Here is a 26,687-nt window from a genome sequence, read left to right as displayed (position 1 = left end):
TGAATAGTTGCTGCAATAAAACTTTCTATATCCTTATACCAACCGATCGACTGAATCTTGTTTCTCTCTTCCAGCGATTTCCTAAATAAAAACCAAGAACTCTTACAAGATTTGTCAGAAGTGAACAATGAGAACACTCAGTTGATGGAAATACTGAATACGCTGTTTTTCTTGCCAATTAGACGACTTCATAATTATGCAAAAGTTTTGCTAAAACTCGCCACATGCTTTGAAGTGGTAGGTTCCCTATGTGTCCCTTTGAATACTGGGGAAGCCAAGAATCAAAGTAGTTTGTTTGGATCAAGTCACCGTAAGATGTTGGGCCCCGTTAAGTTAATACTTATGTGTGTCTAATTAAGAGTCCTTTCTCTGTGAGGAAGTGGAAGAGAAAGGATAAACGGTAGAACAAGCTTGTTCCTGGGCCGTGGATTCCGTTTCCACTCAGGACCTTATTCAGACCATGTTCACTTTGTGAAGCTTTCTAGAATAGAGCACCCACTGTGGGTGTTCCTCATTTAGCAACATCAGGGTTTGTGGAACACAGGCTGACTCTGAGTCACACACATTTATTTAGTGCAATTCACATTCCAGACTTTTCAAGACAGAGTTTCTGTCTAGTCCTGGCTGTCCTGGAACTTGTTTTGTAGAGCAGGCTGGCCTTGAACTCCAAGACCTGTCCGCCTCTGCCTTCTGAGTGCTAGGATTAAAGTCCTGCACCAGCACACCCAACTTTTGAGTCACTGTTCTGAGCATGTTGTGTATTTCCAACCCTGTAGAATAGCTGTGACCATTGAGAGAGCTGAGGCACACCTGAGAAATGCTGGCCTCCCCTGACCACTGCCAGTGTCTACCCCATTCCACACACGCTTCAGTGGAGTACTCTGAGAACAGCCCCTCCCTTCCACCTTTACTGTACCACTCGTGACCTCAGGCTGGGTTTTCTTCTGCGTTGACTGTAACATACCCGAACCACAGAGGCTGCAGCCTGTGGATAATGTTTTAACTCTTCTGTCTTGGTTATTGGTCTCTAGGCATCTCCAGAATATCAGATGCTGCAGGATTCCAGTTCTTGTTATGAGTCTCTTGCTCTCCATCTTGGCAGGAAGAGGAAGGAAGCAGAGTACACACTGGGCTTCTGGAAGACCTTTCCTGGAAAAATGACGGTAACCCTGCCCTCTGTAGCTGGTTCCCCCAGGCAGCCTCTCTCTGCTCCTCGGTTGTTTCTAGCAGTGAGTGTTCGGAGTCCCAGCGCCTTCCTTGGTTCCCAGGAACCCTCTGCAGACTCACTGCCTTTGTCTTGCCACTGTTTCAGACTCCTTTGGGCTCTAATTTTAGGAAGTATTTAATGCTGCAATAAGCTGTGACTAGAAGGTTACCCCAAATGTGCCTTGAACCCAGTTCATCCTCCTTCGCACATTTAAGTGATTTTGACGTTTCACTGAAATGCCTGTTTGCTTGTAGGATTCATTGAGGAAGCCTGAGCGCCGACTGCTGTGTGAGAGCAGTAACCGAGCCCTGTCGCTACAGCACGCAGGCAGGTTTTCTGTGAATTGGTTTATTCTCTTCAATGACGCCCTGGTCCATGCTCAGGTAGGCTGGATTCCTAGCTGAAAAGAAGCCTTGGAAAGTGGACAGTTATGAGCTGTGTCATGATGGACTGTGTTGTAAGAAATGTGGTGGTAGGCAATTTCATTGTTATATGAATGTCAGTGTACTCACGGACTCTGGAAGAGAGCCTGTGGTACATCCAGGCTATATGGTACAGCCTAGTGATGCCAGGCTATGACCTGCACAGTGGGCTATTGTACTGAAGACTGTAGTGCAATGGTAAGCATTAGTGTTGGCTATGAGATCACTAGGCAAAAGGAAATTTTCAACTCTTGTAGTTTTTTTGGGACAGTCATTGTCTTGTTGACTGATGCATCATTATGTAACACATGGCTACCATTGTCAATTTACGTTAAGCATTGTTGTGATTTCTTTGTAATTACTAAATAAAACAGAATATTTACCTTGGGTGTTGGCTACATTTGAGAGAATCTCTCTGTCTCTGTCTCTCTCTCTCTCTCTGTCTCTCTGTTGCTAGGAGTTGAATTCAGGCCCTCTTAAATGTGAAACACTTCCTCTCCCATTAAGCTACACCCTGAGCCAAGATTTTTTTCTAGCTTGAGAATGAGTGTCAGCCATGTGAAGGATCGTTTTAGCAGAGACGGGAAGGCCCACCACAGGTGGCTAAGTTATCGTGACTATAGCAGAGATGGTGCCACCCACCTGCTTTTAACCTCACAAGGGGCTTGTGCTGTAGGGCCCACATGAGCTGGTGATGTGAAAAGACCTAACAGACCCGAGGTTGTCCTGGGCTCTTCACAGGTGTGCCTCGTGTTCTCTCTTTCAGTTCTCCACACACCATGTGTTCCCTTTGGCCACACTCTGGGCAGAGCCACTTTCTGAAGAAGCTGGTAGCGTGTAAGTGTGCCTCTTTTTCCTGCTCCTCTTGTTTCCGTAAGTGGAATGGCTGGGGAAAGCTAGAGGGGGCACAGGAAGCGGGGTCCTCACTGTCACTTCCCAGCACACTAGGTAGTAAAGTGCCTGTTGGTAATAAAGTTCCCTGTTGTGATGATCCTGATAAGTTTTAGGTGGGCATCCTCACTGCTCGAATTGCAGTGGGGATTCAGAGCCCTGTTACTCTGTATCTCCTTTCTATGTGGAGCTCAAATTTGGAGCATCAGCATTTTACTCTGTCTTCTCTTGAATAATTAGGGAGGGGTGGGGTGAGGGCATCTGCTATTAGAATGACAGGTTGCTGCATCTTCTGGTGTTTATCCTTGTGAACATTTTAGGAATGGCTTAAAGATAACCACACCTGAAGAACAGTTCACTCTCATTTCCTCAACCCCCCAGGAAAAGGTTAGTCCCACATCATGTTTTCTTTCAACTTTGGCCTTTCCTGTCTATTATGTTACTAAGAAACAAACATTATTGTTGCTTCATTAATGAGCCTTAAATCAAAACTAGATTTTTGCCTTTTTGTTTTGTTTTCTTGAAACAAAGTCTTGCTGTGTAGCCCTGGCTAGCCTTAAACTTACAGAATTCTTTCTGCCTTAACCTCTCAAGTTGCTGGGATTACAGGAGTATGCCTGATGCCTGGCTGTTCTTTATAATTCATTTTATTTTATTATTATTATTATTATTATTATTATTATTATTATTATTATTATTATTATTATTAGGTAGAATTTTACTGTGTGGTCCAGGCTGACCTGAAACTCACTGAATAGTCCAGGCTAGCCTGGAACTCTCACAGCAGTCCTTATTGTTTTGTAAAATGTGACTTAATTTAAACCAATAGCAATAAATTCTAAGAGCTGGTTCATGTCACTCAATAAGAAAAGTAATAGGATATGATAGAAAAGGTACAGCGAGAAAAACCAGCAAAACTCAGTGCAGTGCATGATGGGTTATTGCTGGGAGCTTCCTGACATGGACTTTCTGCTTCTAGACCAAGTGGCTGCGGGCTATCAGCCAAGCTGTGGACCAGGCTTTGAGGGGGACATCCGATTTTCCAATTTATGGAGTTGGCAGCAGTGTTCAGAGGCAGGAGCCACCCATCTCAAGAAGTGCCAAATATACTTTCTACAAGGATCCTCGCCTAAAGGATGCCACTTACGATGGGCGCTGGCTTTCAGGGAAGCCTCATGGCAGGTGAAGAGTGCTTCACCTTTGTTCCCAGGAAAGGAAGGGTGACAGTCACATTATGGAAAAAAGCATGATTATCTGAAACATAAGTTGACAGTCATTACTTTTTGTTTATGCCTTCCAGGGGTGTTTTGAAATGGCCTGATGGAAAGATGTATTCTGGCATGTTCAGGAATGGCTTGGAAGAAGGGTAAGGAAATTGTTTAAGGTAGAATGAATTTAAATCTGGTCACAAGTTATTGACTATTGGTAATTGCTCTTCAAGCAAGCAGTTGATTTCTGATGTGTAGGCCTGCAGTTGCAGTGTTAGGATCCATGCAGAAGATGTGTAGACTTGTAGACTGCTAAGGCAGTGTTTATGTGAGTCAGCTGGCACACAGTGTCACCTCTACATAGAGGACATCGAGCAGTTTTATTTTCAGTAGTTTTGCAGAGACAGTTTTCTCCCTCTTGCTGTGTTGAGGGTGGACTCTAGGGCCCTGGGAATGCTGGGCAGGTACTCTAGCACTGAGCTGCAACCTCAGGCCAGCTTCTAAGTAGTTTCAAATTCACTTCTCTGTTAAAAGGGGAATATTTGAAGTGTGTTACTGGACTGATACTCTACTGACATCAATTTTGAATAAGTTTGTCATATTTTCTTTTCTATCACATTAATTCATTCATTATATGTGTGTGCATATGTATGTGTGGGTGTACATGTGCCATGTCACATGCATGGCCAGATGACAACTAGGATTTGAACCCAGGCCACCAGGCTTGTCAGCGGGTGGCTAGTGCTTTTACCTACAAACCTATCTCATGACTCATCTTGTCATATTTTCTAACATTGTAAATCTATTTACAAGAAAAATTTTGGCAGTTAAATATTTTTTGTCCTGTTGAGAAATTTGTCTTATTATAAAAAGATACATAAATTGGAGAAGTTAATGTACATGTGTGACAATGTCAAATTTTGTGATCTCAAGCTCTTAAATAGGTATTTAGAATGAAAGGGGTATTTGGATAACTTGTTTTACCATACTTACTACAGAGATGCACAAGCTATTGTATACTATAACTTCCCCAAAGAGATCTGCAAATTATTTGCAAAGATAGAAGAAGACACAGATGCCCTGCTTTTCATTAGCATTAGAATAAAGTGTCTCACCAGTGGCTCAGGAGCAGGCAACTTAGCTAGTAGATACAACTTCAGTCAAGACTCACTTACCCCTTTCCTATAGGTAAGTCTTCTCTGCCCTCCTCAGTGAGGTGCTTGATATTAATTACAAACAAAAGGTGAGCGTGGCATCTCTGCATCTTCTTATGCTTTTATTTTCCTTGGCAGATATGGTGAATACAGAATCCCAAACAAAACCCTAAACAAAGAAGACCATTATGTAGGCCATTGGAAAGAAGGGAAAATGTGTGGCCAAGGAGTCTACAGGTAATGATGGGAATGAGAGGGGTTGTTGATCTGGTGCTGCCTTTTCAAAGAACTGGAAAGCTAAAGTTGGTGTGGACAGAACTTATGAGGAGCAAACCTTATTTGTCTTTGTAATCACCAAAACTGTGTGCAGAGTCTTCCCTTAAGGAGCATGCCCTCCTCTACGGCATGAAGATAGTATTATTAAATGTGGTTTGTGTCTCTGTTGTACTTACTGAATAAACCATGACTTTCTACACAAGTCTCACCTAGAAATCTAATTTTTTTTACTTGATTCTAATTTGAACACAACTTTTGCATTCTTCCTTCTCATTCTTCCTAGAGCTCATTATTTTACTCCCCATAAGGGATTAAGCACATAACTTTTCATTCTAATGCAGAATATTAATTATATTAATTTCAATTTTTGAAGCTTAGCCCTTCAAACTGAGTGTTTTGATTTTTTTTGCTTATATAAACAAATAACCATAGCTACCTGTAAGAGCATAGCATTGTATTTCCTGCAGTTTGTAATGTAGATGTACATGTTGCCTTTCTGTCTTTTCCCACCACAGCTATGCCTCTGGTGAAGTGTTTGAAGGCTGCTTTCAAGATAACATGCGCCATGGGCATGGTCTCCTCCGGAGTGGAAAACTGACTTCTTCTTCTCCTAGCATGTTCATTGGCCAGTGGGTAATGGATAAGAAGGCAGGATATGGCGTCTTTGATGATATCACTAGGTACAGTGCTCTGCTTCTGTCTCAGTGTATACAGTGAGAAGATAATGTTCATAGACCAATGCTATTTCTTTATTTTTAATTATGTGTGTGTACTGTGTGTGTGTGTGTGTGTGTGTGTGTGTGTGTGTGTGTGTGTGTGTGTGTGTGTGTATGTGTATACACACGTGAGTGCGGTGCCTAAGGAGGACAGAAGAGGGTGTTAGATACCCTAGAGGTGGAGTTGCCAGTGGTTATGAGCTGCTGATGTGGGTACTGGGAACCAAACTTGAGTCCTCCATAAGAGCAGTACAAGCTCTTGATTTCTGAGCCACCTCTCTAGCCCCACAAATCATGATACTTTTATGAAGACTTGAGCATCATACATTTGATCTTAGCCAGAAGACCAAGAGGCAGTTGACTGGAACATCTTAATTTGACAACATTAAGAAAACTTTTCAGCTTGAGCTGGTGGCACTCAGTGGTGCACACCTGTAATCCCAGCTGAGGGAGGCTGAGGCTACACAGTGAGACTGAGTTCACTCCACCCAACATACCAATGAAAAGAAAAAGAGAACTTACCATAAGGAAACAGTTGTCTTGTTTTCTTTCTTTTTTTTTTTTTTTTCTTATGGGCCAAACAATAAACTACTTCTTCACAAAATCAGGGCCATTCAGAATTCACATGCATATCATCTTTCCTACACTTTTGCACATGCAAACTTTTTACTGCCTCAAAAGAGCTACCAAATGTGTTTGTTTGTTTGTTTGTTTTCTAAGTTCTGGGATGATAGTTATAGTTATGTTATATGCCTGGTGTATGCTCAAACCCAAGCTTTGTGCATGTTAGCCAAGCATTCTGCCAACTTACATCCTCTGCCTACCAAATCTCTATTATACAGACACAGACCTTCAAAGAAAGTCAGTAGAAAATAGGAATAGGGCGTAGGCAGAGGTCAGTGGCTGATACTACCTTTGGGGCTAGAGATGGAATGATGTCTAAATACAGTATGTCTTCCAGTCATACTCACAGCCCAGGAATTAAGCCTACTTGCTTACATTCAGTTAAGCAAGCCTTGAGAGCAGTATTATTTCCTTTGCTGTCATATTTGATTTGGCCTACTTTACATTGGATTTAATGTGCTACCTACCTTTATAACATAGCTTCCATAATGTGGGAGAGTGTGTGTGTGTGTGTGTGTGTGTGTGTGTGTGTGTGAGTGAGTGAGTGAGTGAGTGAGTGTTTGGTTTTTTATTTGAGACATGGTCTCATATAGCCCAGTCAGGCCTCCAACTCGCTGTGTAGCTGAGGTTAGCCTTGCACTCCTGATTCCCCGTTCCTATTACATCCCATATTCTGAGATTTATAGGCATGTGTCACCAGGCCCTGTACTAATGTGAATTTTTGTAATTACTTTTATGGCCCAGCAAGGTGACTCAGTGTGTAAAGGCATTTGCCACTGGGCTTAAGGACCTGAGTTTGGTTCCAGGACATGTGATAGGAGGCGAGAACTAACTCCACAAATTGTCCTTTCACCTCTTCACATGTGCTTGTGGCATTTACGCATCTCCCCGACCCCAAAAAACACACAAGATGAATGAACAAAATGTAAGAATTTTTGTTACTTAATGATTTTTTTTTTCTTTTTTGAGAGATCTTACTACATAGCCTTGGGTGGCCTGGGACTCACAATGTAGACCAGGCTAGCCTCAAACTCACACAGACATCCTTTGCCTCCTGAGCTGGGATTAAAGGTGTGCACCACCATGCCCAGCAAACTGTTTGATATAACCAGTAGTTTATATTTCTCCAACTCCCTCCTACCCCTGTCTCTCTCTACCAAGAGCTTTGAGCACACTCCAGAACCACAGTATAACTGAGCTTCATCCTGGCCTCATTTTATCCTTTTCTTTTCTCTTTGAAACCAGGTCCTACTCTCTAGCCCAGGTGTGACTTGAAATTCTCCTGACTTATCCTTCCAAGTGGTGGGGTTGTAGTGGTGTATTGCAATACCTAATTCACATTTATCTTTTTTTGTTGTTTTTTGGGGGGGAGGGGGGTTGTTTTGGTTTTTCAAGACAGGGTTTCTCTGTGTAGCTTTGGCTGTCCTGGAACTCACTCTGTAGATCAGGCTGGCCTCAAACTCACAGAGATCTACCCACCTCTCCCTCCTAACTGCTGGGATTAAAGGTGTGTGCCACCACTGCCTGGCCACATTTTATCTTTCTAGTGGAGATAGTAAGAACCTTCTGAGTTTAAATGGGGTGAAAATTAAACCTTTTATGACAAACTGTTGGGTAAGGAAAATTATTCAGTTTGATTCTTTTATAGTTTAAATTTGTAGTATTCTTTTTTAATTACATATTTTATTTTGAGACAGGGTCACACTGTGTAGCTCTGGCTAGTCTTGATCTCTCAGAAATCTGCCTGCCTCTGCCTCCTGAGTGTTGGGATTTAAGGTACACTCCACCATAACTGACTTAGTAACATATTTTAAAGTTATCAAGGAAGTGTATAGAGTGTATTCAGCCTGTTGGGTAGAACACATTATCCACTTTCTGTGTGAATAGTGCTCTGACTGAGCTGTCAGACTGTCACACTGTCTTTTGTTTGAAGAGGTAGAGTGAACCACTTTGACTAGAGTGATGGCATCAGGGGTATAAATCAGATCCCCTGTGATAACACTTTTCCTCCACTTTGTCCTTCTTTTATTTGATTTTTATCTTTCTTTCTTCTTATTTCTACGCAGGGGAGAAAAGTACATGGGAATGTGGCAAGATGATGTGTGCCAAGGGAATGGGGTGGTAGTTACCCAGTTTGGGTTATATTACGAAGGCAACTTCCACCTCAATAAAATGATGGTGAGTGAAATACTTTTAAAATCTCCTGTGTTCCTAACCTTTAAGGTCTTTCAATTAATATTTTACTTTTGTTTTGGCTTTTTGAGATGAGGGCTCACTCTGTAACCTAGGCCAGTCTGGGACTCACTGTCTAACTACCTGCCTAGCCTGGGACTCGTGGAAAAACTGCTTCTGCCTCCTGATTCTGGGATTCCAGGCCTGAGCCAGCCATTATGCCTGGCCCTGTTTGACTTTCTTAGATGGTGGGTAGCTTTGGGGAGCGTGACTGCTTGCACGTTAAGGCCTTCTGCAGTCTGTGTTGTGACCTGTGCTTGGCTTCTTCACACAGGGAAATGGAGTTTTGCTTTCAGAAGATGATACTATCTATGAAGGAGAATTTTCTGATGACTGGACCCTTAGTGGAAAGGTCAGAAAACAACTTCGTTCTTTCTTTACACTCTCTCTCTTATTTTTCTCGACTTTACATTTCTTTAGCATCTAAACTGCTTTTTGTGCATTAATATTTAATTACCTCAGCACCTTTTCCCATTAAATCTTCTTGATGCCTGTTGGAACTACTTGGCCATAAAGCCCCTGGGTCGTCAAGGATAAACGTGAACTGCTGGCCCTCCTGCCTCCGTCTTCCATGTTAGAGGAGTGCACCATGATCTCAACTTCATTTTTTTGTATGTTTTCAAAAGAGCAACTTTGATACAGTGCATGTGTATTTTTTTTCCTCCTCAATGCTTGGTTTTCTGTTTCACTGATGTCTGTTCTGATCCCTCTCATGTTGGGGTTAATTTGTTCCCCAACTCTAAGATAGAGTTTCAGGTTAGGGACTTAGGCGCTTTACCATTTTCTAAGACAGATGGGAACAACCATGACTTTGAGCACTGCTTCAGCCGAGGCCTGAGAATGGGATACAGTGAGTGTGTTTCACACAACAGAAAGACTTCCCAATTTCCTGTGGATTCTTTCTTTTACCCATGGATTGTTTTCATACATTCTTTCTGGGCATGTACATTCATGCATCTTTTGTTTGTTTATCAGAATTGAGGCTGCAAAGAAGAAATTAAAAGGGGAAGTGTTAAGTACTTAGTACTTTTTCCTCTTAATTTTGTAAATTTAAATACTTTTCTAACTCCACTTCTCTTTTGCTTTACCCAGGGAACACTGACCATGCCAAATGGAGATTACATTGAAGGTTATTTTAGTGGAGAATGGGGGTCAGGGATAAAAATCACTGGCACCTACTTCAAACCTAGCCTGTATGAGAGTGATAAAGACAGGCCCAAAGCATTGTGAGTACTAACCCTGGGGTAGTTACTGGGTGTTTTGAGTTGTCTTGCTTTTATTAAAGTAGATTGGTATTTTAAAGCAAATTGATGTTTTACAGTTGTCCTTTTTCAACAAGCTATAACTTGCATAAATTGTCAGCTGCCAACTGTATAGATGGCTACATCTGTAGTCCTAGCTGAAAGCATAAGCCATAGTGCACAGGTGTTTCAGAGTTACAGACAGGCTGTGATCCTGCAGGGAAGGGTGTATGCATACACACACACACACACACACACACACACAGAGAGAGAGAGAGAGAGAGAGAGAGAGAGAGAGAGAGAGAGAGAGAGAGAGAGAGAGAATACAACCTGCATCAGTGAGGAAAAAGCAGAATCTAAGCATAATTTGTTCTTTCAAGTTTTTGGTTGTCTTTTCCTTACTGATTGCATCTTAATCTTTGAGTTTTTGTTTGGTTTTTGTGATGTCTTACTATGTATCCCTGGCTGGCCTTGGGCCCTTAATCCTCCTGCCTCAGACTCCTAAGGGCTAAGATTATAGCTATGCACTACACACTATTTGTTGTTGTTTTGGGGAGTGATCTTTTTTTTTTATGTATTTTGGTGTTTACCATTATAGAGGCAGTGGGACCTGGGAAGATATAGCTGATAAAGGAGGCAGACTAAAGTCTCATGCAATAGAGCATCAAACAGTTTTTACCAGTGGTTCTCAACCTCTATCTCTAAAATTATATACATTACAATTTATAACAGTAGCAAAATTACAGTTATGAAGCAGCAATGGAAATAATTTTATGGTTGGGGAGTTACCACAATATGAGAAGCTATAAAGGGTCACTGCATTAGGAAGGTTGAGAACCACTGGTTTATCTTCTGGGAATTAAGAACAGTTTCGTGAGAAAAGTGTACAATCACAGTGACAAGCCACACATGGCAGACAAGCTGCGAGTGATAGAAACATGTTTTTCCTTAGAGGCACATAAACAAATGACAATAACCTGAAGGGAACTCACTCCTTTGTGCTACACTTGGGAGGAGCACTGAAACATTCCAAGAACAGTTCTGTGTTTAGAAGAAACAGTGGTCACAAGACTCTGCTCTTGTTTCCCTGGAGTTTTCTCACAAGCACTCCGAATCCTCACAGGACCTCATTCTTGGACCATGTTCTGACATTTTCTGTCCATGTTTACTTCTTGTTTGTTTTCAGAGTATTCTTAGAGACCCGTATGTAATACATTTCACAGTTCTTATCACAAAATGTTTGAAGTAGAGAAAACCTTTGTTTTACCAGGAGTCTGTTTTCCAAAGTCAGTTCTGTAGAAATGCGGATGCCAGAGTCAATTTTGGTATGCATACATAACAAAGCATATACATTAGTATCTGATCAACACGTTAAACACTAATTAACTAGAGGAAATCCCTTCTAAATCTTCTTCCAGTGTTTTTGAGATCAAACTCCCACTGGTGTGTTGACAGTTTGGCCCACAAAATGTTTTAAGTTGTATATTAGAAAGTTTTTATTGTTGGGGATGATTTTTCACAAAAGTGTGATGAATAAAAGGCTGGTGTGGCTTTATTAGCAGGAAGCTGGGAAACCTGGCGGTGGCTGCAGATGAGAAATGGAAAGCAGTGTTCGATGAATGTTGGCACCAACTGGGTTGCGAGAGCCCAGGCCAAGGGGAAGTTTGGAAAGCGTGGGATAACATTGCTGTGGCCTTGACCACCAATCGACGCCAGCACAGAGACAGGTGAGCAAACACCTGCACAGCACATGGCAGAGCATGTTAAATCAGAAACTTGAAACCAGGCAGTGGTCAAGTTTGTGTATTCAGCTACAAATGTAATGTGTAATACAGTGTTAGACCCCCAGAAAAACTCAGGTATCCGGGGTCCCAGGCCACGACCGAGGTTACCCCAATCACCAGGCAGGTTCGAGAGCTTGATGCAAACTGCACGAGGCTTTATTGTTTTTTAATGAGCTAACCCCATGTTAGCTCAGGTCTTTCACCCACCCGCCATGGCGGATGGCTAGAAAAGACACCTCGAACTGACTTCGGAGCGATCTTGTAGGGCAGTGTAAGGGGAGTGTCTAGGGGTACGCACAGGCTCAGGATTGGTGTGCCTCCAGGCTTGGAGGGCTTGCCCTGTGTTGATTGGCCAACTGGTTGTTATGGCCCATAGGCCCTCTCAGGGTGATTGCTATGCTCTGTGCATCACTGCTGTGCACTTGTCCGTAAAGCATAGCGCCACCAGCTAACTTCTGATTGGTTCCTTGCCACGAGGCAGGGATCTGACTTTCTAGTGACTAGGACAAGGTCAAACGAGCATGTGTTCAGCTGTTATGACTGCCGACAGAGGCAAGCATCTGACCTTAGTGACTAAGACAAGGTCAGACAAGCTATTATGGCTGCCAAAATGGGGAGCCAGTCCCTTCAACGGTTTGAAAGTTGATTGGGGGGGGCGCTCCCACACAGAATGCACTATGGGTAGCTTGGATTGCTCTATCCCTAGCAGAAGAGCTTCATTTGAAAGGAAGGAAAGTGTGTTTTGTATTTTGAACCTGGAACTAAGTTCATTATCAGTCATGGCTGAATCATAGAAGGCTTTCTGGGGAAAGGGGGCAATATGGCCATAAATTTTACCTAGAGCTGCAGCCCTACCAGCTATGGGAGAGATGTGGGTGGTAGGAATTCCTGGTGTGTCAGGCTTGGTGGCCTCTTCTGTCCTCCTGGTTTCTGCAAGCCAGCCTTCTGCACCGTGCAGCCTGATCAGTAAGTACTCAGCAAAGGGCTGAGCAGGGAAAGGTATAGCATTGCAGGCTGTCTGTGCATCAGGCCTGTGCTAGGTCAGCAGATGCTCAGAGTAGCAGGTCAGCCATGTTGAGCAAGATGGTTCTGTGCCAGATGCTCTACTTCCTCCTCAGTTGGGGACTGATGTGCACAATTACGACTGTTTTGCTTTCTCACGTGAAATGCTGGGCTTTCCTCTTCTCTTAACAGTCCAGAAATATTAAGCCGTTCACAGACTCAGACACTGGAGAGTTTGGAGTACATTCCCCAGCACGTTGGTGCCTTCTCTGTGGAGAAATACGACAATATCAAGAAGTATTTAATAAAGGTAAACAAGTCACAATGGCCTGGCTTTTATGAGTTACTGATGAAAGGCTGTAGACAGCTGGATGTGACCATGCATACCTGAAATCTCAGCACGGAGGAGGGAGGACCAGGAGTTTAAGGCCTTCTCCTAATAATTCTGAAGCCAGCGTAAGCTACAAGAAACCCTGTCTCACCCCCAAGCCCTCCAAAACAAGCAAAATCATCATTCAAATATTAACCTAATCTTGGTTTTACTTTCTCTGTTGTTTGCTAGATCTTTGATTTTTGTTTTCAGCCCAGGTTGACCTTGAATTCAGGGCAGTCCTCTTCCTCAGCCTCTCAGATGTTGAGGTTATAGGCTTTGGCCACTGTACTTGGCTCTATTTTTTTTTTTAATTGACAGACAATAATTACATTTTTTTGTGGGAACACTATGATGTTTCAGTACATTTATATTTTTGGTCATTTCAGGATATTTAAATGTCTTTGTGATGAAAAACCCAAATCCTTCTGTCTATTTTGAGCTATACAATATTATTAACCATAATCCCCCACTATAACAACCACCATCACTAATTTTACTATACTAGAAAACTGTTTAGCCATAAAAAAGGACACAATGGAATTCCTGATGTAGAATACCATTACAAGCCAGGTGGTGGTGGCGCACACCTTTAATCCCAACACTCTAGAGGCAGAGGCAGAGGGATCTCTGAGTTCAAGTCCAGACTGATCTACAAAGCTAACAGAGAAACCCTGTCTCAAAAAAAAAGAAAAGAAAAGAAAAGAAAGAAAGAAAGAAAGAAAGAAAGAAAGAATCAAAGAAAAAGAATACCATTACAAGAAAGATTATAACATTTTAAACTTCATAACAGCCAGCAGGCCCAGTGGCACTTTTTTGTAATATTAGCCCTTGAGAAACTAAGGTAGGAGGATAACAAGTTTGAAACCATCCTAAGCTACACATCAAGACCCTACCTTCAGAACAAACAAACAGCAGCAAGATTGAGTAGGTGCTGGAGAGATGGCTCAACAGCCAAGAGCAGAGGACTTGTCCCCGACACCACATCAGGCAGCTCACAACTGCCTGAAACTCCAGCTCCAGGGTTCTGAGATTTTGGCCTCCTTGAGTTCCTGCACTCAGATGTACACACATAATTTAAAAAAACAAAAACAAAAAAAACTTTAAAATATATAGAAAGAAAGGCAAGAATAAAACAAGTCACAAAATGTGTATGGAATGGTACCTTGAAGAAAAGCAAATATTGACCATTGCTCTTACTGGACCACAGTGTGAAACCTGTCTCACAGCAATAGTAAATACTCACAACCCTAGCTCCTTACAATTTAGATCGACTTGATAGTTGGAATGGTAAGGTATTTTTCCTGACCCCAGATTGACTCCTGATGTTGCAGAAATTGTTATTTATTTGTGAAGGGTTTATTATGCACTGGTTGCTGTTTCTCTTGCATATTGTTTCTCTTGTATATTGAACAACTTCCTTGGTCTGCTATCCAGGCCTGTGACACTCCTCTGCACCCACTGGGCAGGCTTGTGGAGACCCTGGTTGCAGTGTACAGAATGACGTATGTGGGTGTGGGGGCCAACCGCCGACTACTGCAGGAAGCTGTAAAGGAGATTAAGTCCTATCTCAAGCGGATTTTCCAGCTTGTGAGGTAAGAGAGCGTTACGCTGATGTTTGAAAACTGTAGAGAGTTCTGTTAACACAGGGCTATCTTCAACCAAATCTAGATGTTACAGCTTTGTGAGATGCCTCAGTGTTCCCTTTATCATATGAAGTATTCATAGGAAAATGGTTCTATGCTGCAGAGCCTTAAATACATTAAATAGTGGAAGTACACTTCTCATTTGTTCATGCTTATGCATTTAAAAAGATGAACCCTAGCCATTGATATTTACTGCCTTATTAGTGTTCTCACTCATTAAATGTAACGGAAGGCTAAAATAAATGTATGTGTGCTTTTCCAAGTCTAATTTGGTGTAAAACTTAGCAGTGCTTAACTTCTAGGTAAATCGTATCTCCAAACCCTAACCACAAAACAGGTAGAGTTTATTGTAAAGAGGATATGTCCAGTCCCATTGGCTCTGAGGATATGTCTAGTCCCATCCCTTCACAGAAGCTCCTATATACTCATTAACTCAGCAGGTGACAGTTGAGCACTCCTGTCTCTTAACCAAGCAAAACATTGAAAAGTGAAAAAAAACAAAAAAAAACTTGTTTTCATTCAGCTTAGGAGCCAGAGTGAGGAAGAAGAAGTAACCCATGCAGTGTGCCAGCGAGATTAGCTCCTTAAAGATCACTAAGGAAGGGGGATGAGGCTGGGGCTAGAAGGGGAGAGGTGCTGCTGTCTGACTCAGGTCTGGACGCCTGCCTGCACAGGAAGCAGTGAGCAGAGACCAGAAGTAGTTCAATGAGCCGGAAACTGTCATAGAGAACAGATCCAGGCAGCAGCAAGTTGGACCTTGTAAGATGGGTTTTAAACCAACAAATTGCCAGGCGCATTTGGAATGATCAGGTGTGGAGGGAGCAGTGTGCCTATAAGAAGGATCACTGCAATGGGAGTGTTTTGGCTCCAACCTTAGCCGTGTGTGTGCAATGGAAAGAACTTTCCCTACTTTGTGCTTTTAGTATTCCCAATTATAAAACTAGAGCAGAGGTAGGTGGCAAGGCATAGCTCCACAAAAATAGGCGAAATTACAAGCTGTCTTTGAAAGTTCAAGATTTAAGTCTCTGAAATAAGCCAGACAATAAACATACTTAAGGTAGACCCTACCATCATAGCAGAAGATTAAAAACCTAGAGCAGCACCCTTCCTGATGCTGCCACCCTTTAATACAGTCCCTCATGCTGTGGCAACCCTCCCCCCCTGCAAGCCATAAAATTGTTCTGTTGCTACTTCATAAATGTAATTTTGATACTGTTGAGAATGAAAATGTAATTATCTGGCATGGGACCACTGTGGGGTCACAACCATGGGTTGAGAACCAGTGATCTAGAGCAAAAAAATCAAGGCACAGGGGAAAAGTAACACTAGGAAATCCTTAATAATTTAGTCCTTTATCATTTAAAAATTAACTCTCAACAAGTATATTTTTGAAAAGTTTTGAAATTCACACTGAGATGGCTATAGTTGACTTGGGACTATATTCTGAGACTAATGTTTAGAGTTAATGCAAATTCTGGTTAGAGCTGATGCAAGCTGGCCTCAAATGAGACTTACCAGTAAGAAATGTGTATCATGAGTAGATGAGAATTTCTTAGTTACAAGACAGAACAAAGCCCCTGCTCAGGAGGGCTTTTGAAAATGTCACCCAACCTGCAGGGACACTAGCCCACTTGACCATGTGGCTCTGGCAGGCCTGTCCATCTCCCCCCCACCACCACCACCACCCATTCCCTTTGCCTAATGCCATCCACCAAGGTCTGTTCCCTTATTTGGCCACTTCCTCCTCCTGAGGCTGACTACCAAGGTCCAGCAATCAGAAACCCCCTTTGGCTCACCTAATTAACATGTCCAATTAAAATTTAACACCTCATCTTAACAAGGGGTTTCCCCTTTTATCTTTAGAAACCGCTATTGCCCATGTGCAGTGTCTGTCTCCTCCCTATCCAGAAGCAGTGCTTTGTCCCTCTGGGACAAATATCCCTTCCCCTTTCTCTTGTCCCCTTCCCCTTCTCCCGAGTGCCCCTATCTCCATTACCACCACATCCTAGCCCATTCTAACACAGACCTCTTCTTTTTCTCTTAAGAATTAACACCTGCAGGGCCGTTCACTGCTGTTTTTCTCTCACAGTCAGAAAGCAGTCACTTTAACTTTTCTTCCCTGCTAAATGAAGGATCTCTGTGAAAACAGGTGTTTGGTGTGGTCTGTAACTAATCCTGGGCCTGGAAGGGAGCCCCGGCTGTGCAGGAGTCCCCTTCACAAGCACTGCTTCCCCATTCTATAGGAAGCATCATTTGAGAGTCCCAGGGAGGTCAAATAGTTACTTAATGATAAATTTTGATTTCATAGGCCCTTAAATAGCCCAGCTACTAGAAATTGATAGTTACTTTCCTCAGCTGTTCTGGACATAGAAATTTTTGGTTTGTTTTCAATCACCACTTAGGTTCTTATTTCCCGAGCTTCCTGAAGAGGGCAGCACAATTCCTCTTTCTGCTCCTCCACCCACCGGAAGGAGGTCCTTCTGCACTGGGAAGTCAGAGTCCACATCCGAGTCCCCAGAGCCTGGGTAAGCTGAGCTGGATGAGGAGGCGAAGAAGTGGGATGGGTGGACTCCAAAAGAACCTCAAGATAGTGCTTTCCCCCAGACCCAGTTCCTCAGTTCTTGAGCGACCCCTCTAAGGTTCCTAGAGGTCCCAATCACAGTCCAGGCAGGAGCAGCCACATGTAGCCAGCCATGAAGGCAACTGAGCTAAGGTGACACACATGATGAGTTAGGTGACCCTGCAAGACCAGCCTCAAGATAGAAGCAAAAGTGATTTTCAGTTTGATTTCCAGTCAGCCAATAGAATTGACAATTGGTCCATGAAGGTCAACTCCATGTGTATAGCATGTATAGCGTAGCATTGTCCTGTGAGCCTTGTAGTCTAGGAGAGGAGGCTCCGTCTGTGACTCATGCTAATGCTCCTGCCTCCCACTCCTTGTTTGTAGTTATGTGGTAACAAGTTCTGGCTTAGTGCTTCCTGTCCTGCTGCCTCGGCTCTACCCCCCGCTGTTCATGCTTTATGCCTTGGACAATGACCGAGAAGAAGACATTTACTGGGAATGTGTGCTTCGACTGAACAAACAGGCAGATATCGCTCTCCTGGGCTTTCTCGGAGTGCAGAGGTCAGTACTGTCGTGAGAGAACCAAGTTTGAATTGAAAATCCTTCAGCACTGCCAAGAATTTATTGGCATCTACTTATGTGTATGTTCATGTAGTTTCCCAGCCTGCTCACGGTCTTCATTTCTGAGAATATTCGCAGATTGTGACATTGCTTATTCATGTGAACATGTTCGTCATCATATATGAACTAAATGACTCATCTGATCTAATAAAGATGCATAATTTATATCCCTGTTTCTTAGGAAAAGTTATTTACTTTAAATCTTTGTTGTTTCTTGCCTCTTTTTCCTTCCTGCCTCATTTGTATTTTAAAATTTAAGAACCTCGAAGTTTTTTATCTCAGTTTTGCTTTTTATCTCAGACCATGGTTCTTGTTCTAGGGTATCACCCTTTCTCTAGAGTGGGGATAAAGCCGGTCTCCAACCCACCCATGAGTTACTTATTCATGCTACAAAAAAAGTATATACACTTGTTGAGAAATTTTTATTGAATAATTTAGTAACAAAAATGTGATAAAAGTAAATGAAGGAAATATTCTGGGCTGTAGTGTGAGGTTATTGGAATACAGAATGCCAAACCTCTTTAGTATGCTATTGTCAACCTAAAAACCACAGCTCTCATCTTAAAGGGACTAAGAGATGGTGACCATGACCTGGGAACACATATTAATTAGGTTACCCCAAATTCCATGTTCTAACATAGAAGCAATTTTATATGGTATTTATAGTTTTACAGAACAAAGAAGGTCATAAATCAAGGCAAGTTTAAAATGCATTGGTAGGTACACCAGAGAGGCAGTTCATTGAGATGGGAACTATTCTGTAGACCCAGGATGCTGTCTGATGACATTCGTAGCTCTTGGATTGGTGGAATAATGTTCTGCTAAGTTAATACCATCTAAAAGGTTTCTATTTAGTATCACAAGATGTTAGTTCTAAGTTAACAGCTTCTAAGAGGTTTTTATGTATTATCACAAAGTGGTTTTTTCAGATATAGAGTGGGGCCAGAGATGTCTGTTCCAGAAGGCTAAATCTAGCCCAAGATAAAGTAATTAGCCTCTGAACCTACAAATTCCAGTGTTTTCACAGTACTGAAATTCTAGTCAGCCCTTCAGGCTCTGCAAACACAAGCTTCTTCCAGGAGTTTTTCTTTCACACTAGACACAGCTTCTTTTCAGGAATTTTCATTCACACTATTAAATCATTTTTAGGATATTTACTAAAATTTAGGGGGAAAATAAAAACATGAAACTCAGAAGCAGTTTGTAGAGAAGTTATTTTTAATAGGAACAGGGAAACCAAGATAGGATCACGTTTTTAAAAGGGGGAGTAGCTTAAATTAACAATTTATGGTTTCCTTGTAGGAAATTTTGGCCTGCAACCTTGTCAATCCTTGGAGAGAGCAAAAAGGTATGGTAGATTTTTGGTATGCTTTTCTTTGCTGTGAAGTATCCCATTTTATGTGAGTAGTGCTCATGTTAATGTCAGTTTTCACCGGCACACTGGCTCCTCCCCCAGCATTGGTCACTCTCTTGTTACAGAAGATTCCTCTCTTCTCTGATAGTCATTCTCCTTATGCAGGTTTTGCCAACCACAAGAGACGCTTGTTTTGCCTCTGCAGTAGAGTGTCTGCAGCAGATCAGGTAATGCTGATGTCGTTGAAAAGTCACACAATCAAAATAGTGGTCAGTCTACTGGGCGAGTGGAAAAAACTCATGTCCTCCCCTCCAATTTTTTTTTTTTTCCAGACAAGATCTTGCTGTGTGATTCTCCTCTCCACTCCTAGATGTGAGAATTAACATGCAAATTGCAAGGTCTTGGGCTGTTTTACTCTGAAATGCCCTGTGTTTTCCGAGGAGTAGAGAGCCTACCTCAAGATTTATCTATGTGCTCATCTCCTTAGCCAGATAGAAATCAACCAACTTCTCATGCACAAAAGAGATTCTTTTGGTCCAGTGGGTCAAAGGAAACATTCTCTTGGGTTCTCCTACAGGAACCTCTGAGAGCTGGAGACTTCTTTTCCCAAACACTGTAGGATTGCAGAGGCCTCCCCGCCACACTGTGGCTGCCTGTTGTATCTAATTTGAGGCATGTGACATCCAGGGGGGACTTTTTTTAAGGATGAATAAGAGATGGCTTTATAAGGATATCATAGGCTGTCTTTTTCCACTTTGTTTTCACAACAGCACAACATTTACTCCATCAGACAAACTTAAAGTCATTCAGCAGACCTTTGAGGAGATCTCCCAGAGTGTCCTGGCCTCCCTGCAGGAGGACTTCCTGTGGTCCATGGATGACTTGTTCCCTGTCTTCTTATATGTGGTGCTACGGGCCAGGTAGCTAGTCCTTTCTGCTGTCGTCGTCGTTTACTCTGGCATTGTTGGTTGTGGTTGTTTCCCAAGTCCGCTCTTTGCTTCTCTTGAATTGATGCTAGCAGGATGCTACCACCAGAATAGAATTTACTTCTCTTAACCCATTCCACAATGGCAGTGTTTCTCAACCTGGGGTCGCAGCCCCGTGGGGGTCAAACCACCATTTCATAGGGGCTGCATATCAGATAACCTGCATATCAGATACTTATATTACAATTCATAACAGTAACAAAACTACAGTTAAAAAGTGCAATGAAGTAATTTTATGGTTGGTTGGGGGGTCATCACAACTTGCGGAACTGTATTAAAGAGCCACGCCACACGAGGAAGGTTGAGAACCACTGCAATATGGTACTATCCTTGTGTCAGACTACTCCTTTTCTGCCATCATCCATTGACTCAAGGGGGTCCGCTTGAAGCAGAATGAACTTCCCACCTTTCTCTGTCTGGGACAGGATTCGGAATTTAGGCTCTGAAGTCCACCTCATTGAGGATCTGATGGACCCCTATCTGCAGCATGGGGAACAAGGCATAATGTTCACCACCCTGAAGGTGAGTGGAGCACTTTACCATTTTTAATCTTAAGCTGTACCTCACTCGCCCACCACACTACAGGTCATTCAGTAGCCACCTTTTCTCACTTTCTTCTTGCAGGGGGCATTGTTTTGAGAATAGGGTCTGACTCTATAGCTCAGGCTAGCCTGGAACTCTTAGTCACTTTTCTGCCATTGCTTCCCAAGGGCTGCAATTGCAAGGGTAAGCTACTGTGCCTTTCTTTTTTGTGGAAAAATTCAGTGTAGACTTTATCTTTTTTCTTTGATTGAATATAGATTTTTTTCATACAATATCTTCTGATTATTGTCTCCTGTCCCCCACTCCTCCCAGTTCCCACCTGTCCTCCCCTCCAGATCCACACCCTTTCTGTCTCTTGTTAGAATTCAAACAGGCATCTAAGGATTAATAATAAAATACAATAAGATAAATAAAAACCAAGAAAATTGGAATAGAACAAAACAACCAAACAAGAAAAAGCACAAGGAACCCATTTAGATACAAAGGCACACTTATTCACACACACAGGAATCCTATAAAAATACAAAACTGGAAGCCACAATATAGATGCAAAATACCTGTAGGTTAACAAAAAAAAAAAAAAGGAAAAAAAAGAAAAAAGAACCCTGACTTAACATTATGAGACAAAGGAACTCCAGGGATACTATTGAGTTCACCTGCCCTTAAGTGTGGTTTGCTTTCCCAATGAGACTCCCTTGCAGAAAACCAATTTTTCATTGGCAAATAGCTCTCAATTGGAGATAGCCTCTGGGTTAGGGAATGAGGGCTTGCGTCCACTTCTCGTTTCGGTTCTAGGACTCCATATGGGTCAGACCTGTGCACGCAGGCCCTGTGCATGCCTTGGTCTCTGAGTTCATATGTGCATCAATCCTGTGTGTCTAGAAGGCCTCATTCTTTGATGTCTTCATCCCCATTGGCTCTTACAATCTTTCTGCCTCCTCTTCTGCAGAGTTCCTCGAGCCCCAAGGAGAGGGATTTGATGGTGACATCCCTTTTAGGGCTGATTGGTCCTAGGCCTCTCAGTCTCTGCATATTGTCTGGCTGTGGGTCTCTGTATTTGTTCACATATGCTATGGGAGGAAGCTTCTCTGATGATGGCTGAGCAAGCAGAGTATAGCAGAATGTCTTTAGTCATTTTATTCTTGTGTTCCTTTAGCAGAACAGCAGTATTTGGTTTTGCCCTAGGTCCCTGACCTATTTAGTCTTGAGTTCTTGGCTGCCCAAGCAGCATTGGATATAGGTTCCATTTCATGTAGTAGGCTGTCTTAGTTAGGGTTTTTATTGCTATGAAGACACACTATGACCACACAACTTTTATAAAACATTTAATTGAGATGGCAGCTTTATAGTTTCAGAAGTTTAAACCATGATCATCACGATGGGGAGCATGGTGGCATACAGGCAGTCATGGTGCTGAGAAGGAGCTGCTACATCTTGATATGCAGGCAGAGGGGAAGTAGCCTGTCTCACTGGGTGTGGCTTGAGCATATATGAACCCTCAAAGCCCACCTCCCCAGTGGCACACTTCCTCCAAACAAGACCACACCTACACCAACAAAGCCACACCTCCTAATAGTGCCACTCCCTTTGGGGGCCACTTTCTTTCACATCACCACGTGGGCCTTAACTCAAATCAGATATGGGTTAGTTACTCCCACAAGCTTTGTGCCAGCACTTTGATCACAGAAAATACTTCTCCAAAATGCATGCTTACAGGCAGGTCACTCTTACAGATTAAACGGATTTGTAGGGATTGGTGTTATCTTTCTCTTTTGGTAGTATGCAGAACACTGTCCAGTACCTTGAACACTAGTCACTAGGAATGCTATGTAGGCACCAGCTCAACTTCTCCATGTTCAATGAGTTGTGTAGGTATTGTCCTCAGGGCTAGGTAGGGCCTTACTGTCAGTTTGTGGAGAGCCACCAAAAGCCTCGGCAATAACTTGAGTTGTCTGGGGGAGGTTTCATAGGGCCCCTTTGGCCGAGAGCTCAGTTAGATGAATCCTATTCCCAGTATTGGAAGCTTCATTTGGTGACAAGTGATGACCAGTTGGAGCTCTGTCTCCCGTTACTTAGTGATTTCATTTAAATTGCTTTCATAAATGTATTTTCATTTAGGAAGCTTCTACTGTATTAGGTTTCCATACAACCCTTCAAATGTCCCTTAGTTTTGACTGTCTTTCCCCGTATCCCTCCTTCCCCCCTTCTATTTCCCTTCTTGTTTTCTCTCCCATTCCAGCCCCCTTCCCCTATACCCATCCATACTATCTATTCTGTTTCCCCTTCTTAGGGAGATCCATCTCTCTCCCTAGTCCCTTACTCTGTACCTAACCTCTGTAGTTGTATGGATTATAGCTTGCTTATCAATGACTTAACAACTAACATCCACATACATATAAGCAAATACATACCATATTTGTTTTTCTGGGTCTGAGTTGCCTCTCAGAGTAGACTGAATACCTTCAGAATATATGTTGTTGGTACTAAAAGCATAATAATGCATTAAATCAGGACAAATAAGACCTACACTGGCAGGTAGTGAAATCTTATAAAAGTATAACATTTAATATGAAGCAGTATATTATGGTCACATGAATAGAAAGTCCCTAATGGAAAGGATATTAACAACACAGTAATACAGTTTTCACATCAGAAATGGAAGAAGCAAACAAAAATTGGTAACCATATTTAATGAATGTAACAAAAGGCATTGTTGTCATTTGGGACAATCTGGGAGGTAGGCTGAGGCAGCAGGGTATAGGTGCTGTGGGTTTTGTGGAGAAGGATGAGCAAAGGACAGACAGGACCATTAAAGTGAGCAAAACCTTAGGGCTGAACATCAGGTTTGTGGCCTGCACTAACTTTGTAACATTAATATTTCTGCTATATAAACTGAGAAAGAGAAGTGGAGCACATACTGTCTACAAATTACTTTATTAGTATTTCCATGAAGAGTATGAAGCATTCCAAAGGAAAATAAGTAAATGTACATGAGGACAAATGCTAAGCCTCACTCAGAATCAGAGGAGTCCAAACTGAAGCTTGTTGTGCCTAAATACCAGCAGAAGTGTGTTCAGCTTATCCCAGTACCAGTGGGTTTGTGGCGAGGTCACTTTCCCACATTGCAGACAGTGGGGTAGACAGCAGTTAGGCCACCCTTGTATGAACAGTTACTAGAGATTTTTAACATTCTGACCAACAATAGCAAAGTGTTGGTGTGTTTGACTCGGGATCCCACCCCTGGAATTTATCCTAAGAAATCATATTCAGGAGTGGAAAGCATGTATGGTGTGTGCATTGTAGCTTGTGACTCCTAACATAAGCCCTGAGGGATCACTGCACCTGCTTCTCCAAAATGTGTTCTGGAAAATCTGACTTGCTGTGTGCAGAGCTGCTCAGATCCTTTGTCATTAACTAACTGTCCTGGGGAACTCTGATCGCACTTGTCCCTATGTGCCTTCTGACTTCCCAGCCACTAGTGAAAAGCAAGGGTAAGTGAATCTGGGCATCTGTATTAATAAGGGATTGCTCTTTCCCTAGTCTTAAAAAGGAAATGTGAATTTGTTTTTCATTTTCCCAGGCATGCTACTACCAGATCCAGCGTGAGAAGCTTAACTAGGCACCTGACAGCTTGAGAACTGGATTATCTGCTGCAGAGGCCACAGCACCATCTGGAGTTGTCCAGTGGTGGCAAAGAACAGTGTTGAAATTGGAATGGACTATATGTTATTTTGGTTGTAATTTCTGAGCCTTAGTAATAATGAAGGTCCTGAGCTCAGGTTGGAAACATACTGTATAGTTCAAAAAGGAAATAGGAGTCAGCTTAGACCATCTGTGGCCTGTACTAAGATCCATACACCTCCATGAAAAAGGAAACCGGTTACCCCTTTCCTTTATAGGAAGAGGTGTCAGCTCCATGAAGTTACAGGAAAATTTCCCAAGAAAGCTGCTTGTGTTGAAGAAGTTGATGACTGTATTTAAGTTCCTGGTTTGTCCACATCCATTTGCAGTTACCCCACATCCCTCGGCAAGGAGCAGGTTGTACTTGAGACTGAAGTAGCCATACCTTGCCTTCCTAGAACCCTTCCAGCCACATGTGCAGCATGCTACTTTGCTCGGGGGGAGAAGAATTTTTAAACTGCAGTTTTAACCTTTTATATAAGCCCATCCTCTAGGGTATTTGCGGTGAAGGAAGATCCATGAGGTGCCTAGGACATCCTGGTCCAGGCATGGAATGCATCCAAATAGGAACTTCTGCCTTCTACCTGAAAGGACATAGGGATACACTGGAATTCAAACCCTGATGCTGAGCTGCTCCAGAGCCTCACTGGTCACCGAGTTCCCAGGAGGCCAGCACAGGCTTTGTGTGGCTCCTGGGAAATGAGGAAGGAAGCTGGGAACTGCAACTGTCCCCAGCCCAGTGTGTGGCCTTCCCTGTACCTCACACTGAACTCAGAAGGGAAGAAAGGAAAGACACACTTTGGTTGTTCCCACCTCAAAAGTATTGTGGCACCACCACATTTCCACGGTTTGCTTTTTACAAAACCCGTTGTAGGTTGTTGGTTTACACTGTAGCGGTAACTCCTCGTAGCTGTTTGAGTAACACAGGTGCTCTTCCGTCTCATCTGCTGTACTCCATGGTGAGCACAGTGCCCTGATTCATGTGAAATGACTCAGCAGGCGTTAATTACTTTTGAAAAGGATCATGATTTCCAAGCTACTTTATAATCAAGACACGTGTTTGTTAAAATACTGTTTTGGAATGTTGGCTGTAATGTAACAGCAGTTTTCATAATAAAAAGACATTCATCTCAGCTCTGTTGTGGCGCTTCTTGTCCCAGCCTGGTTCCGCAGCTACCTCAACCCCAAATAAACACACAGAGACTTACAATAATTATGAAACTGTTGGCCGAAGACTAGGGTTTCTATTGGCTAGGCTGTCTTAATTATTAACCCATTTCTATTAATCTAAGTATTTCCACGTGGTGTTATCTTACCCGAGAAGGGTCCGGACCTGTTACTCCTTTGGCAGCCTACATCGTGACCCTTCTGGCGGGCCCTCTCTGCCTACCTTTCCCAGAATTCTCCCCTAGTCCCGCCTGTCATCCTGCCTCATTGGCAAAACAATGTTTTATTCATAAACCAATAAGGGAAACATATGCAGGACAGCCCCTGTCCAGTTCAAACTATTTTTTGCCCACATTGTAACCCATGCCTCTGACCTCAGGACCCCTGGGATTTTAGCTTACTTAACTGCAGCCGATTTTCTGACAGAGAGCAAGTTAACTCTCTGATCCTGATAGCCCAAGGACGAGAGTCTCGAGGGAAATGTTTCCTTGAATAAAAGACATTTGGTAGTTGTTCACTTTGTCTTCAGGGAAAGGTAGGGTGAGGGCTAGAGACTATTTCCACCTTTCCACTCACTGCATCTGCCAGAGTGAGCCTGCACCCTGTGGGATTTCCCTTTTCAAATATTTTTGACTTTGTGGACCAACACACTAATGCCACATTTGCCTAGTAAAGGCAAAGCAATTAAACACCCAGCTCCTGGAGATAGATAGATGGAATAACAATGGAAAGGGATGAAAACTCAGATAATGGAGCCAGAAGAGTTCTCATGTGCCCAGACTCTGAACCCCCCAAAACCACCACAAGACCAGATCGGATGCAAAAGCAGAGTCTTTTTTTTAATTTACAAGTTAACCCGGGACCTCTGTCCATCAGACACAGTGGGTGGAGCAAGAGGGATCCGGAGCAGCAGTGGGACAGGACATACATTGGGGTAGAACAAGGGGAGTATCTGGGGGTCTGCTAGTTGCATAGCAACAGATTGATGCACCTCTGGGC

At 42.8% G+C, this 26,687-nt stretch overlaps 1 protein-coding gene across 4 annotated transcripts in view; it reads left to right on the top strand.

The window, feature by feature from the left end:
• The window catches only part of Als2 (alsin Rho guanine nucleotide exchange factor ALS2), a 72,060-nt gene extending 46,406 nt beyond the window's left edge, over nucleotides 1–25,654 (top strand). For 3 of the 4 annotated variants that reach the window (XM_027396983.2, XM_027396980.2, XM_027396981.2), the window contains 22 exons: nucleotides 75–237; nucleotides 1,032–1,163; nucleotides 1,462–1,590; nucleotides 2,396–2,466; nucleotides 2,841–2,907; nucleotides 3,500–3,702; nucleotides 3,821–3,886; nucleotides 5,021–5,119; nucleotides 5,674–5,838; nucleotides 8,565–8,676; nucleotides 9,005–9,082; nucleotides 9,823–9,956; nucleotides 11,531–11,698; nucleotides 12,950–13,067; nucleotides 14,565–14,722; nucleotides 17,176–17,298; nucleotides 17,721–17,897; nucleotides 19,260–19,305; nucleotides 19,477–19,538; nucleotides 20,082–20,231; nucleotides 20,723–20,819; nucleotides 24,421–25,654. In XM_027396983.2, the coding sequence (XP_027252784.1) occupies nucleotides 75–237; nucleotides 1,032–1,163; nucleotides 1,462–1,590; nucleotides 2,396–2,466; nucleotides 2,841–2,907; nucleotides 3,500–3,702; nucleotides 3,821–3,886; nucleotides 5,021–5,119; nucleotides 5,674–5,838; nucleotides 8,565–8,676; nucleotides 9,005–9,082; nucleotides 9,823–9,956; nucleotides 11,531–11,698; nucleotides 12,950–13,067; nucleotides 14,565–14,722; nucleotides 17,176–17,298; nucleotides 17,721–17,897; nucleotides 19,260–19,305; nucleotides 19,477–19,538; nucleotides 20,082–20,231; nucleotides 20,723–20,819; nucleotides 24,421–24,459 (2,557 nt within the window). In that variant the 3' untranslated portion in view covers nucleotides 24,460–25,654. The remainder of the gene's footprint in view (nucleotides 1–74; nucleotides 238–1,031; nucleotides 1,164–1,461; nucleotides 1,591–2,395; nucleotides 2,467–2,840; nucleotides 2,908–3,499; nucleotides 3,703–3,820; nucleotides 3,887–5,020; nucleotides 5,120–5,673; nucleotides 5,839–8,564; nucleotides 8,677–9,004; nucleotides 9,083–9,822; nucleotides 9,957–11,530; nucleotides 11,699–12,949; nucleotides 13,068–14,564; nucleotides 14,723–17,175; nucleotides 17,299–17,720; nucleotides 17,898–19,259; nucleotides 19,306–19,476; nucleotides 19,539–20,081; nucleotides 20,232–20,722; nucleotides 20,820–24,420) is intronic. The other variant, XM_027396982.2, reaches the window with a different exon arrangement.
• The last annotated feature ends 1,033 nt before the right edge of the window (nucleotides 25,655–26,687 follow it).

This window comes from Cricetulus griseus, chromosome 2, assembly GCF_003668045.3.
Source record: "Cricetulus griseus strain 17A/GY chromosome 2, alternate assembly CriGri-PICRH-1.0, whole genome shotgun sequence".
NCBI classification, from domain to species: Eukaryota; Metazoa; Chordata; class Mammalia; order Rodentia; family Cricetidae; genus Cricetulus; species Cricetulus griseus.
This window is presented reverse-complemented; position numbering and strand designations above follow the sequence as displayed.